Below are 13294 nucleotides of genomic sequence, written 5' to 3'. Positions count from 1 at the left end.
TCACCTTTCTTCGAATGTCCCAGGAAAAGCTGGGCTTTTGCCACTCACTCATTATTTGATTTTTTTAAAAACCTGAAACAAGTGGTTTTCAGACCCAGCAGGTGGTTCCTCCCAGTCTGCTCTGCTCCTCGAAGGCAATGCTGGGACTCAGGCTCCGGTGACTGCCTGGCTTGAGGTTTTCCCGTGCCCTCCAACTGCGGCAGTTGGGGATGTGGACAGTTACCCAGCAGACATGTTGTTTCGCACAATCTGATGTCTGGAGGAAGTAGTCTCCTTCCTTGCTTGTCTCTGAAGTAGATAAAGGGGAGACTCGACTTTCAGGGCTCATTTCTGTAGCTGGTGAAGCAGACAGAAAGGCAGGAAGGCTGCAGGGCGACCTTTCCCTTTACAATGCAGCTACCGAAGTCTGTGTCTAGAACTGGGAGGCCAGATTCCTGAAGAAAACACAAAGCCACTGGGAGCCATGGGTTTTCAGCTTTGTTAGTCTGGTTCTACAGCACTGGCCGAGTCCCATCCTCAGGCCTACTATATCCAAACCCGACGGCTAGGCTGACAGCACGCTTCAGCCTTAGGCTTTGGTAAGGTGGTTGCACTGGGGCGAGCTTCAACTACCAAAAATGGAAGCAAGAGCCGCCAGGTGCAGTGGCGCGTGCCTGTAGTCTCACTACTTGGGAGGGTGAGGCAGGAGGATCACTTGAGCCTAGGAGTTTGTAGCCTCTCAAAAAATACAGACCTTGGGCTGGAGAGATGGCTTAGCGGTTAAGCGCTTGCCTGTGAAGCCTAAGGACCCCGGTTCGAGGCTCGGTTCCCCAGGTCCCACGTTAGCCAGATGCACAAGGGGGCGCACGCGTCTGGAGTTCGTTTGCAGAGGCTGGAAGCCCTGGCGTGCCCATTCTCTCTCTCTCTCTCTATCTGTCTTTCTCTCTGTCTGTGGTTCTCAAATAAATAAATAAATAAAAATTAAAAAAAAATACAGACCTTATATCAAACAAAAAGCAAAGGGGAGCATATCGTTTCCTGTTCAGCTTCCACTGCAGCAAAAGCCTCGCTTTCACTACCAGTGCAGCAAGCCTTGGAATTGCCTTTGGGGCCCACAGTGGCCCTCAAGTGCCCATCACAGTGTCCACCTCCGGGCAGAGCTCAACAACTTCACTGGTAAACAGAGGCAGGAAGGCGGTAACTGAGCATCCCACAAAGGACCAACCAAATCCTCAGGACCTGGCCCTGGCTGGCGGAGGCCCCTCAGCAGGCACTGCGGGCTCCGAGGGGGAGCTTAGCAGTGAGCTTCCTGGACAGAGAGGAAAGCACCACGACACCAGCGTTTTCCAAGTGTTAACCATTTATAAATAAGTACATTTGCTTCGTACATACAGTTCATTGTACAGATGACGCTCTGTATACATGGGGCAGGAAAATGCATTCATTTGAACTTTTCACATCTATCTCACACAGCTCACATGTACAGACAATAAAACTGCTCAAGCAAGTACAGCAAAGGAAAGTGTCTTCCTTACACACGGGGCGAGAGGCCTCCGCTGGGTGTGGGGCATCCCCACTGCACGAGTTCACGACTGTGTGGTGTTCAATATATCAGGAGAGAGAACATGCACTGGATAATATACTGTACAGAGAAAGTCCTTTACATCTGAGTTATAGAAAACCTAAAGAAAAACTAAGTGCATTAAAGCTTTTTCCAGCAAGTGTCTTGAAAGGACAGCAAAGAGGAATAATCAAAATCATATTAGTACAAATCACTCTTTAGTTGTAGACTGTACATGTCTGTACTAATTAAAATCATCTTGGGTTTGGAGGAGACAGAACAGAGACAGACGCTGTGCTAGATGGAAGGGAGGCCGTGCCTGAGAATGGCCCCTGCTCTGAGCCCGGCAAGGAACTGGCTCCACTCAGCAGGGATCAGCCAAAGGCAAAACAACAACCCAACGACAGAAACCAAAGTAGAACAAACGAACAAAAACCAAGACAGGAAGTTTAACTTACAGAATTTCCAAAACAACCTGTGAATGAAGTGGAGATCTGGAGTCAGCACGTCTAACCCCCCCCCCCCCAGTAAATTGGTACACAGTAAGGCAGGTACATTCAAGTACTGAATTTTCCAGAATTAACTCTCTGTCTGGTCCTGGGGACTGAAGGGAGTGAGTTAAGCTCTACCAGATTTTCTGGTTAGAGATTAGCAAAGGAAAAATTCAGCCCATCAAGTGCTACAAAAAAGCAGCTAGGCCACTTCCTTTCCACAGGGTAGGTCTATCTGAAAACCATGACAACGACGCTGGCTGGCATCTGTACTCAGCCGGCTGCAGCCTGACTGGTCAGCTTAGTGTAGGGATCACAGTCAGCAGGAGGAAATGAGATGGTAGGGTGAGGAAACATGAAAGTAACACTTGATTTTTGGTGTCCAATTACGCGTTCATTTGGTACTGACTTTCAAAGCTCTGATTGTGGCCATCATGCGTGGTCACGAGCATCTCAGGGAGGCTCAGCTGCTGTGAGGCATTGGACACCGAAATGAAGGTTACCAACACTTCAGCCCTTGAGTGGTCTGTGTTACAAAAGAAGCTGATGAAGACCCAGTGATTATTCAAGTAGCTCTGCACAGTGGCTCCACCAGCCCCATTGTGCTTGTGTCCAGGCCCCCAGCCAGCCACTTGTTTTGGGAGCAGCCAGAGCTGAGTCCAAGGCATTGCATGGTGAAGGTTTCCATGACACGTCTTTGTAGGTAGCTCTTACCCCTAAGCCCTTTGTTCATTGTTAGTCATGGTAGATGGTCGGTCTGGAATTCCCAGAGGAAAAGGAGAAGCCACACCTCCCAGCAAGCGCAGAGCAGCATGGCCCTTGGGGGCGAAGGTGGCAGCCCAAGGGTAGACAGGCGGGGGGGGGGGGGGGGGGGGGGCTGATCACCGGGAGCCGCAACAGGAGACGGGCACAAGGGCAGCACGTCCTGCCTCCTGGGGGAGCCTGTTCCATTTTGTGGCAAAGATTCAGTGAGCAACTCATTTTGTCCAAGGCATTTCTGCAGTAGAAAAATAACTATCTTTAATCAAACCGCCCAACTATGATACTTCTGGAGTTATAAAAGTTGGAGGCTGAGCGGAAGGAACTGGGAGGAGGAATGCTTGTGGGGAAGAGGCTCCTCTACACACCCATCCATCTACAGGCAAGGGACTTGTCTTTTAAACTTCCTCCAGCCTCTGCCTGGCTGAAGGTCCAAAGTGAGTAGTGTTCCAAGAGTCTGTCTTGCCACAGCTGGAACGGATGCACGCAGACCCCTTCAGGGCCTTTGTTCCCTTCTTCCTGAACCTCTATCTATGGGCCTGCCTGCTACCCTGGCAGCAGCTCCACAAAGCCGTTATTTGCTACCAGATAATTGTGGTGCAGAGCCACAGTGACACCTAGTGGTAAGCATGGTGAAGCACAAGTGACATCTACATATCCGCTTGTATATGACTAAAATCTAAGGAAAAATACTTATGGATATTAAATTAGATACTGGTTTTTAAATTTTCTATTGGGTACATCTCTGGAATATAAAAATACCAATATTTAGAGAGGGTTCATAAACTACTGTACAATATAAGGACCGAGAACACCTTTCTCTAAGCTGTTCGGTTTACAATAATTGAGGAAAAGTGTTTAATAATCCAGGCTTAACTGAAATCAGCAAACTTGTATAACTGGTCAACAACCTGGGATACTGTACACGATCCTAATTAGCGGAATTTTCCTGAGCCATCGGGTTTACGTTAAACACATCTAAAAAGAGGGGCTCCTGGGAGGGACAAGAAGGGTTTGTGCTCTATTAACTTGGGACCTTAATAGTGCACTTCTGCAACCCGGACAGACACAACAGCAGATACAAAATGATCTCCATTTTGTCCATGCCAAATTTTCATGTTATACAGGTTTTCCCTTTACTTTGTAAATAAACATGGAATTTTTAATTGTTAATTGTGTGCCTTACTGATCCAGTAAATAAATTAACCATGTCTCAGGAGTCCCTAAGAAAATTGCTGGAAAAGCACTTTAAAATCACTGCAAATATTTTCTTGTATTTAAAAATTCTTAATCTTTTTGATGCTTATATACAACAGTTATTTCTTGTGCTATAAATGTTGTGATCCTCTGCTTTATTTCTTTCCTTTTTCTTGAAAAATACACTAAAAGACAAGAGAGAGTCTGCTAATTTCTAATGAAGACATTACTCACACTTAAATATCCAGTATTTATCAGAGTTACAAATCCAAACAGTAAAGTGCACCCATTTATAGATATAATGTGATGGAAACCCATTAGTGCAAGAATTGTGGGCAAACAGAATGCATACTTTGGTGAGAAACTTACAAGCTGAAGTTTGTCACCTCTGTCTCCATTTCAGGGTGATGTGAATTGGGTGAGCAGAACTTGCCAGTTTCATTTGAAAAATTTCCTCCCACCTGAAGCCAGACATGCATTCAGCAAACGCTAGTTCCCGGGAAGGGGCATCTCTGAAATACAGTACTAAGGTCGTCCCATGGCAGTGAAGTAGCAAAACGGGGCCCAGGCACTCTGCTTCCAGGGAAGACCATTGCCTCCTGGCCCAGGAAGCTCCTGTTTGGTGTTTTCTAGTAAAAAACCACTGGCGCCCAGTAGTGATATTCACTCTCTCATATGATGGTTACAAAATAATTGCATTTTGACTGTTGACATTTTAGGTGGGATAGAAACCCTAAATCTTCTTGTTCCTGGAAAACTGAGAGGAACCCTGGGAAGAAGTGCCAGCAGTGGCAAATCTGTAAGACCACCTGAACCTCACTCAGCCAGACAGGTAAGGTGGTGTGTGGTATTCCAAACAGGCAGGGGCACTTTCCTACCTTTTCGGAATGAAAGGTGGTGTTGGTGGGTGTGATGATAAGAGATCAGCGGGCTGTGACCCGGCCAGGAAGGGAGCTGAGGCGACCAGATTCCTAGCTATAGGCTGATGCCACAGCTACACACTTTCTTTTCCTGATGGGAGAGATGAAGGCAGATGGATGGATGGATAGATGGATAGACAGAGACAGACAGACAGTTAGAAACCATTGATGTCTACCCTGAGGCAGTCCTTACACATCAGAGTAAAAATTGTCCCTCTCATAGAGATGACTCCTGGCCTATTTTAGGCTTGGGGACCTGTGGGGTCCATCTACTTGGCAAAATCTAAATTGGTAAAGAAAGGTTTCTGTTCTCAGATGTATGCTTTCCATGTCTTATTGATCTTTTCAGATAATCTATTACTAACTGGTCTGGTCACAGCTGAATTTTGGTCAGCAAACTGTCCTTCCTACAGCCCTTTACTAACAAGAGCACAGTGATTTCTAAGGACACAGGACAAAGCTCCCGTGTTTCGTTTCAGCTGTGTAGATGTTGTGGAGTGGCTGAGGTCAGAAGCTGATGTGCAGCCAGGGCCACAACCGTCCTACAGCTTTGGTTCCCTGTTCTGACCATCGACTTCCTAGTGGCCTCGGCTTCTTGCCAGTCAGCTTAGCAAACACCCACAAGAACCAGATGATGTGCAGCAATGGGAGAAGACACTCATGTCTGTCTCCTGTCCCCCTACCCAGGGCCGACAGGGGCCTGTCATACTTTCTGCTATTTCTGACTTTCAAATACCACCCCTAAACACTGCTAGAAAAGGAAAAAGACAGTTCTTCTAATCATGGATAATGAGACCAAGATCTTGGAATGGAATGAGACAACTCGTGTGGGACGTAGTGGCCTTGGGCGCAGCCCTGGGAGTCAGCCCCAAGAGGACCCAGGCGGGTTTGGAAGAGTTCTTCACATCACTGTCTGGGTTTGGAGAAGGTCATCTTAACACGGCCTGGCTCTGGTGAGGGTGCAGCTGACAGGGTTACTGCACCAGCCAACCCTCGGACTATTGGCTTTAGTGGAGGCTGAAGCCTAATGAGCCAAAAAGTAGACTTCTTTAGAACAGACTGTCTACAGCCTTTCACCGAGAATCCAGAACAATCTTCCTTTCTTTCTGTGCGCCTATTTCCCCCTCTAGCCTTGGGAAATTGTTAGCTTTTAGTGGCTAATTGTTGGTTACAAACCTAGAGAACTCTTGGTGAAGCTCTGGTAATGCCTACAACTCTCATGGAATTTTCTTGGTTGAACAACTTATCTAAAGGGCTGCTTGTTTCCTAGATGTGCTCACAATGCCTCTGGGAAAAGCATGCAGTGATGACATTTCAAATCATTCTATGGTTTTTCTGCCAATTTAATAGATTTCTCTTCTCACTTTCTTGTAGCTCAAGTTACCCCACAGGAAGACCAGTAATAATGCAGATGAACATTTTAGGCCTGATGACAGCGGGGACTGGAGTCTGGGGAGGGGCCACGGCACAGGAGTGCAGTGGGCTTGCTATGCGGACAGCACTGGGTAAGAGTGCTAAAGACAAAGAGGCATCACACGCTGTCTCAAGTTCCTAGAAGAAAACGAACAAGAACATCTTACTTCTTTAAAAGAGGAAAGAGACATTTACACAACAAGAACATTAGTGAAAGCGATTGTCTCCTGGAAAAAGCTGACCAGTGTGTCTGATCTCCCTGGGTTAAAGCACACGGCACAAAATCTCCTCGTTGGTGTCGGAAGAGAGGGAGAGAGCATGTGGCTGGGGCACAGACCCGAGAAACTGAAGTCCTGGCTCGCCGGAGGCCAGCTTCCCAGTCAGCTGCATGCAAAAGAATTCAGCATGTGGGCTGCCACCTCTGAACACCACACAGAAACTACATGAGAAATTAAGCCAGAGAACTACCTCAGATGTGGAAACCAGGCCTGAAAATGTGCAGTGAAAACATATGGGTCTCACTCCAACAAATGTCTTTTAAACATTAGACTCCACAAATGGTCTCTTTGGTTTGATAGGCGATGTCTGCCCTTGTCGAGAGTCCCGGGACAACTGCCTGTACAGGTTGTCCTGGTATGCCTGAGCCACGGGTAGGGTCCGCGCCACCTTCACATCGGGGTAGGAGGAGGCCTGGCTGACTCTCTCCAAGAGGTCTCCACGGGACCCATTAGCCAGCATCCCATGGGGGCTGTAATAATCGTCCTCCAGCAAATGGCCGTTCTGTGCATTGTTGGTTTTGTTATAAAAGGCAATGTTGCTGATGGATGATGGTGGACTGAAGGACTCAGGCTGAGGCAGGTTGCCTGGAGATGTGGGGCTGAGAACGGTATCCACTGATGACACTGCCCAGGTCCGATTCTGCTGGTGAAGGTGGGGGTACTGTTGAGTCCGGGCTGTTTTATCTATGATCCCCATGAATGGTGTGGTCCTGGATCGGGTGGGCTCACTGGGGTAACCTCCCTGAGTGGGAGACACTGGTGATAGCTCGTCACATGACCTATCGTATGCCGGTTTCAGTGGGATCTCCATTTGCTGAATGGAGGATGAAGGCCGGAAGGTGGGAGTCAGGTTGGAAGTAGACGAGATGCTATTGCTAGAAGGGGAGAAGCGAAGGCCCACACTCTGGGAGTGCAGCAGTGGCCTGGGGGTGGGTGGGTGGGGCTTGATTTCATTAGGGTTGACACTGATAGGTCTTCTGATTAAATGTGACACATCGGGGGAACCTAGCTGGCTGGAGGAGCGCTCCAGATCTAGTTTTGAGTGACAGACTGGATAGTAGGATGCTGACTGGCTCCGCCCGATCTGGGGTGTCTGGCTGTATCTCATGCCACCTCGATATGCAGAGGAAGGTCGCTGTGGAAGGTCTTCTTTGGTCAACCCTCCGTGCTGACAGATGGCGCCTGCACTCAGGCTGGCTTGCACGTGCTGCACTGGCCTCCCGTCTCCCACAATTCCCCCTATTGACCCTTGATAGACCAGCCGGCTCTGACTGACTCCTATGTCTCCTTGCGAAGACTGGTATTTACTGGCCATGGGGTGGGCGACTTGGCCATAGGCGCCTGTGGGGATGACAGTGCTTGAGTGAGCTGCTGAGCTGGGCTGGTTACTTCGAACAATCTGGGCCTTGGCAGGCTGCAGCCTGAGGCCTTGCTGGGGAACTGCCACAGGAAGCTGAGGCATTTGGTAGGGCCGCTGGGCCACTTTGGATAGTGGAGATTTTGGTCTACCAGGAAGCTGACTGACATTTGTTTCCTGCTGATAGCGCACAGGCGAACCAGACTGGGATCTATAGACACTCATGCTGTCAGCAGGAGGGCTGGCCCGGTACTGAGGGCCTCTGCGGAGAGGGGACGGGGGAGGGCTGGGGTACTCCTTGCCCGGCCCTCCCACAGGAGGGGGGCTGAACCGGTAAGATGCACCCTGATGAGCTGGGGAAGTATGTGGTGGGCTAGGTCTGTAGTGAGAGTTCTGGTGAGTTGGAGAAAGAGCAGGTGAGGTGGATTGATATCCCTGTCTAGTGGGAGAGCCTACAGAACTATTGGATCGGAAGTCAAAAACCTGATGAGAGCCAAGAGGTGAGCTCGAGATGTAGGCTGAGTCCCGATGGGCTGGAGAGGAGGGTGGGCTCTGGATTATTGGAAGCCCCTGACTGGGCCGAGCCTCTGTCTGGAGGCCAATGGAAACATTCTCGGCATCCTGTTCCAGGTCCTCCTCGAATATGTCCTGCACGGGGTACATATCTTCATGCTGGGGTCCAGGCTCTGCTTCTTCCTCTGGGAGCGCCTGCGGCGGTGGCGGCGGCTGCTGCATCTGTCTACACTCTTCTTCCACTCTCAGCAGAAGTCTCTGGATCTCACGGTTGTTTGGACATAGCTTGATGGCCTCATTCAGGTCCTCTAAGGCTGCTGCAAACTGTCTGCTCGACAAAATGCAAACACAGGAACTGGAGTTATTTTGAATGAAGTGGGATCTCTAAGAACTGAGATCATAGCAACCGCTTTAGAAAACTGTGGTGGCATCTGTGATACTCTGGGGGGGGGGGAAGGTGGGGGCTTGGCTCACTTTTAGGCTATCATTCCAGAAGAGTCTGGAATGATTCCCTAGGCCTTGTGGCCTCCATCTTCCTTCTGGCCTCTCTGAATGGAGAAAAGTCCTTATTATGTCAGTCAGCCAGGCCCTTCAGAAGGTTCTGTTAGTGCCAGATGCACACAGACACCACGAGGGCTGCTGGGATTGCTGTTCACAGTGCCACTGCCAAGCAGCTCAGAGATGGAACAGTAACTACAATACTCAAAAATCTTACCAACCTAGCATAACTTTAAATATCTTCAGTATCTTGGCTCTAAATCTCAGGCTGGTTTATCCTAGGTGAGAAACCTATCCTTTGTTCCTTTTTAGCCATCACCCAATAGCACTGTCGTGTCTCCTTCTGCTAAGCCACAGCCTGGCAGGCCGCAGGCTTGTTGACTAGGGGCCCGGGGTGGAGCAGAGCTTACTCCCAGGAGACAGACCCCAATTAACAAATGAGGAAATGAACTCCCCATGCTCTCTACTAATAGTGCTTCGAAAGGAGGCAACTGATCTTGTAGAAAAGGAACAATCCTAGAGGGGCAGGATTTAATCGTTGAGTTTCTATAAAAACTTTATTGCCCCAGCTAGGCAAATAAGCCTCACATCACTGCCACCATCATTACTAAGCCCAGTCTGGGTTTAATTTCATGGTCATAGCCCACTTTGTCATAGCAGTGAACCCAAAGCCATTTTTTGCCATGCAGAGTTTGGGAGAAGGCGGGGCACTGGGAAAGGAGGTATTAAGGAGAGTGATTAAGGAGGTATTAAGGACTAAGAACACTGATGGCAGATTCTAGGTCCTTCTAGAGGCTTTTCTGCTCAGAGACCCAAGTAAAGCAGATGGGCACGAGGAATGGCAGAAGTTCCTCAACTATGGCAGCAGGCTGTCTGTTTCTCTGTGTGTGGTGGTGCAAGTTTAGGCGAGGAGGGTCAGTGCCACCAGACTTAAGACAACCCCGTATGGAGGACTAAACACTTGTAGCTGCCAGGACCGGCGCCTGTTGTTGCCCTGATCTTCTCTTTAAAGGGGTAGGCGGGGGTTTGCTTAAGTGACCTTCTCTCTACCTCAGCAGCATCTCTTTTTTCCTTGATTTTTTTTTTGTTGTTGTTGTTTTTCTTGGTTTTCTGAGGTAGGGTCTCACTCTAGCTCAGGCTGATCTGAAATTCACTATAGGGTAGCCTTGAACTCAGTGATCCTTCCACCTCAGCCTCCCGAGTGCTAGGATTACAGGCCTGTGTCACCGGTGACTCCTGGCTCATCAGCATCTCTTGAGGTCATCTGCTTTGAGGCTGAAAAGTGACTGAGACATGGAATGGGCAGGAGGAAGGGAGCACTGTCCACTTCGCTCTTCTAAGTAGAGAGCTCCTGGCCTCCCCAGCCCAGCCGCACCGCCTCAGCCACGCTCACGTGCGGCCCTCAGAGGCTCTAGGACAGACACGTCGGGAACATGGGCCCGAGGTGGCCTCCACTGCCCTGGCCATGTTTTGGGGAGACAGGTCTTGCCCGCGCCCCTCCCTCTTACCTGCTGCTGCGTTTTGCCCTTGCTCTTGCATAGTATGCTTCGTAAGACTTCGGTTTCAGTTCCAGGGCCTTTGTAGCAAACTCCTCCGCCATTCCAAAGTCCTGTCATTAGAGTGGGTGGCAAATGAGTCACTGAAGACACACCAAAAGTAGACGACTTAGGAATGAAACAACTTAGACACACACTGCTTTGACATGCACGGGTGAACACCTGGGGTTCAGGACCTGCTTGACAAGGCTTTAACCATGCAGCCCACAGACCGGGTTTCCTTCTATCTTTCCCCTGTGTTGCCCTGTAGCTAGCCACTGCTTAGACTTTATCTGTCCAGAGTATAAAGCTCTTTTGAACTTGGCCTCTTTTTGCTTTTCAAGGTTTACTTTATCTTGAGACCATCCTCCTATCTCAACCTATGGACTTCAAGTCATGAGCCACCATGTCTTGCTTTTTTTTTTTAAGTCAGCGTTTTACTCTGTATACTAGTCTGGTTCTGAACTCATGGCAACTTTCCTACCTCAGCCTCCCAGGTGCTGGGATTACAAGTGTGAGCTTCAATTTTTATGCTTTTTATTTAGCCTAGGAGCCAAATGTCAATTCTCTCTATATAGAAAAGCTCTGAAAGATGGAAACCTGAACTTTCCATACAGGAGGGGAGTGGGGCACACAGACAACTAGGGTGGACCTGCACCCCATCTGTTCTCCTTCCTGCTGTGCCCATAAGACCTTGGCTTCCAATGGGATGGCAGAGAATGTCCCGTGGAGTGTAGGGCTCAGGTATGGGTAAGTGACTGAAGCTGAGGTGGCATAGGGATGCCAGGCAGACTAGATTCATTTCCACGTCTGCTCTGTAGTGCCTTAGTGGGTCTTATATTTCTCATTCATACTTAGTTTGAATAGGGTTAAGAACAAGGAAGTGTGAGGTGCTGAGTTCAATCCTGGCACACTATAGGAACTCCATACACTCTAATTGTTATTTCAGAGAGACTTCTCTGGCCTGTTCCTTCTCATATCAGGTTTCTCACTTAGGGAGCATTTAATTTATTTATTTAAGAGAAAGAAAGGGAGGGGTTAGAGAGAGAGAGAGTGAGTGTGTGTGCACGAGCATGCCAGGATCTTCTACTCCTGCAAACCAACCTCAGATGCATGTGCCACTTCATGCATCTGGTTTTATATGTATACTGGGAAACTGAATCTGGGCTGTTAGGTTTTACAAGCAAGCACTTTTAACCACTGAGTCATCTTAGGAAGCATTTAAAATAAAAACTAAAACGAGAGTGGACCCGGGCTGTGACTGGGATCTCTACTGTCTCTGAAGGCTCTCTGGAAGAACATAGTCCCAGAGCTAGCTATCCGCTCTGAAAATACCCAGGAGCTGTTCTCAGGGGCACAATGATGAGCAGGCAAAGCCTTTGTTTCTTCTTCTTTTTTTTAATGTATCTTATTTATAAGGGTTGGGGGAGAGGCAGAGAGAGAGAAGGAGGAAGGGAGGGAGGGAGGGAAGATATGAATAGGCACATCAGGACCTCCAGCCACTGCAAATGAACTCCAGATGCATGTGCCACCTTGTGCATCTGGCTTATGTGGGTCCTGGGGAATTGAGCCTTGAACCGGAGTCCTTAGACTTCACAGGTAAGTGCTTAATCACTAAGCCATCTCTCCAGCTCAAGTCTTGAACAAACGTTGAAGTCCACAACCCTGACCTCTCTTCCCAATCCTTTGGTAAATGACTAGTGAGCTTACTAAAAAGGAAGGGAATGACTAAAATTTAGATCTTATTAGAGCTAAAATCCTACTTATCACTGTTCTGACATAAAGACCAGAAAATTAGGGTGTAAAGATAGAGTTGATGGTAATTCCAGTCATTTCCAGTGAGACTTACAGAAACTCAGAATGCTACCAACTGCTCTGTACTTTGACAGACAAATTGTATTGACACTTTGAAATTTCTTTCAAAGTGCAAATATCAGTGTTCTGTGAAGGGCAACCAAGTTCCAAATGGGGCATAGACAACTGCAGGGATCTGGGTCAAGCTACAGTACATGAACTTCCAGTTCCCAGGACTGCAGAAAGGAGTCGGGAAGATAAGGACTTACGTTCATTTTCCTGCGACATCGAGAGAGGTTGAGGAGGAGAGACACCTTTAGCTCCCGGAAGGTTTTCAAATCCTCACCAAACCCTTCTCTAGGGAATTTCTTCAGTGCGTACTGGTAGCGCTGTGCAGCTTCCTTTACTTTACCTTTCTAACGGGGGAACAAGATGGAAAAGCACACTGTTGGTCTCCTGATTGGCTGAGAAAGCCTGGACCATCCCTGCTCTCAGCAGTTGTTTCTCAGGCTAAATCTCAACCCTGAAGCTGAGAACAGAAAGGTCTAGTCTTTTCTTTAGCAAATTTACTTGGTAGGAAGGGAAATGTTGAAGGGTTACCCAGATTACAAGCAGAGAAACAAAATCTTGGAAAATGGATACCCAGATTCCCAAGCGGATTCCCAAGGACCGACCTTGCTCATTTCAAAGTTCATATTTTCCTTCAGCTGTTCTCCTTGGGACACCTGTAACTTCCTAGTCCCAAGCATGCCACAGTTACTGCTGCTTTCTTAGCTTCTGAACTCTCTGGAGACTGCCCTACCTGCTTCTCTACCTTGCTGCCCTCCAGTGGACATCCATAAAGGGCACAGGAGCTAACACTGTTCAGTGGCTTTCTTAACCTCGTGGTAGAAAATAGTGTCAAGTTAACTCGTTTGTGGAAAGGATGTGGGGCCCAGTGGAAGCAGAAAATGAGTTTAGAATTTGTGATTCCATATGACTTTGTAGGAACCATTTTCC

The 13294-nt window shown here is 48.3% G+C and overlaps 1 protein-coding gene across 3 annotated transcripts in view; it reads right to left on the bottom strand.

Moving 5' to 3' along the window:
* Nucleotides 1-1321: 1321 nt before the first annotated feature.
* Tanc2 (tetratricopeptide repeat, ankyrin repeat and coiled-coil containing 2) overlaps nucleotides 1322-13294 on the bottom strand; it is a 382841-nt gene continuing 370868 nt past the window's right edge. For all 3 annotated transcript variants that reach the window (XM_045158789.1, XM_045158790.1, XM_045158791.1), the window contains 3 exons: nucleotides 12565-12711; nucleotides 10475-10575; nucleotides 1322-8796 (listed from right to left, as the gene is read on the bottom strand). In XM_045158789.1, the coding sequence (XP_045014724.1) occupies nucleotides 6858-8796; nucleotides 10475-10575; nucleotides 12565-12711 (2187 nt within the window). In that variant the 3' untranslated portion in view covers nucleotides 1322-6857. The remainder of the gene's footprint in view (nucleotides 8797-10474; nucleotides 10576-12564; nucleotides 12712-13294) is intronic.

This window comes from Jaculus jaculus, chromosome 9 (assembly GCF_020740685.1).
Source record: "Jaculus jaculus isolate mJacJac1 chromosome 9, mJacJac1.mat.Y.cur, whole genome shotgun sequence".
NCBI classification, from domain to species: Eukaryota; Metazoa; Chordata; class Mammalia; order Rodentia; family Dipodidae; genus Jaculus; species Jaculus jaculus.
Note: the sequence above shows the minus strand (reverse complement) of the source record. Positions and strands in the feature narration are given on the sequence as shown.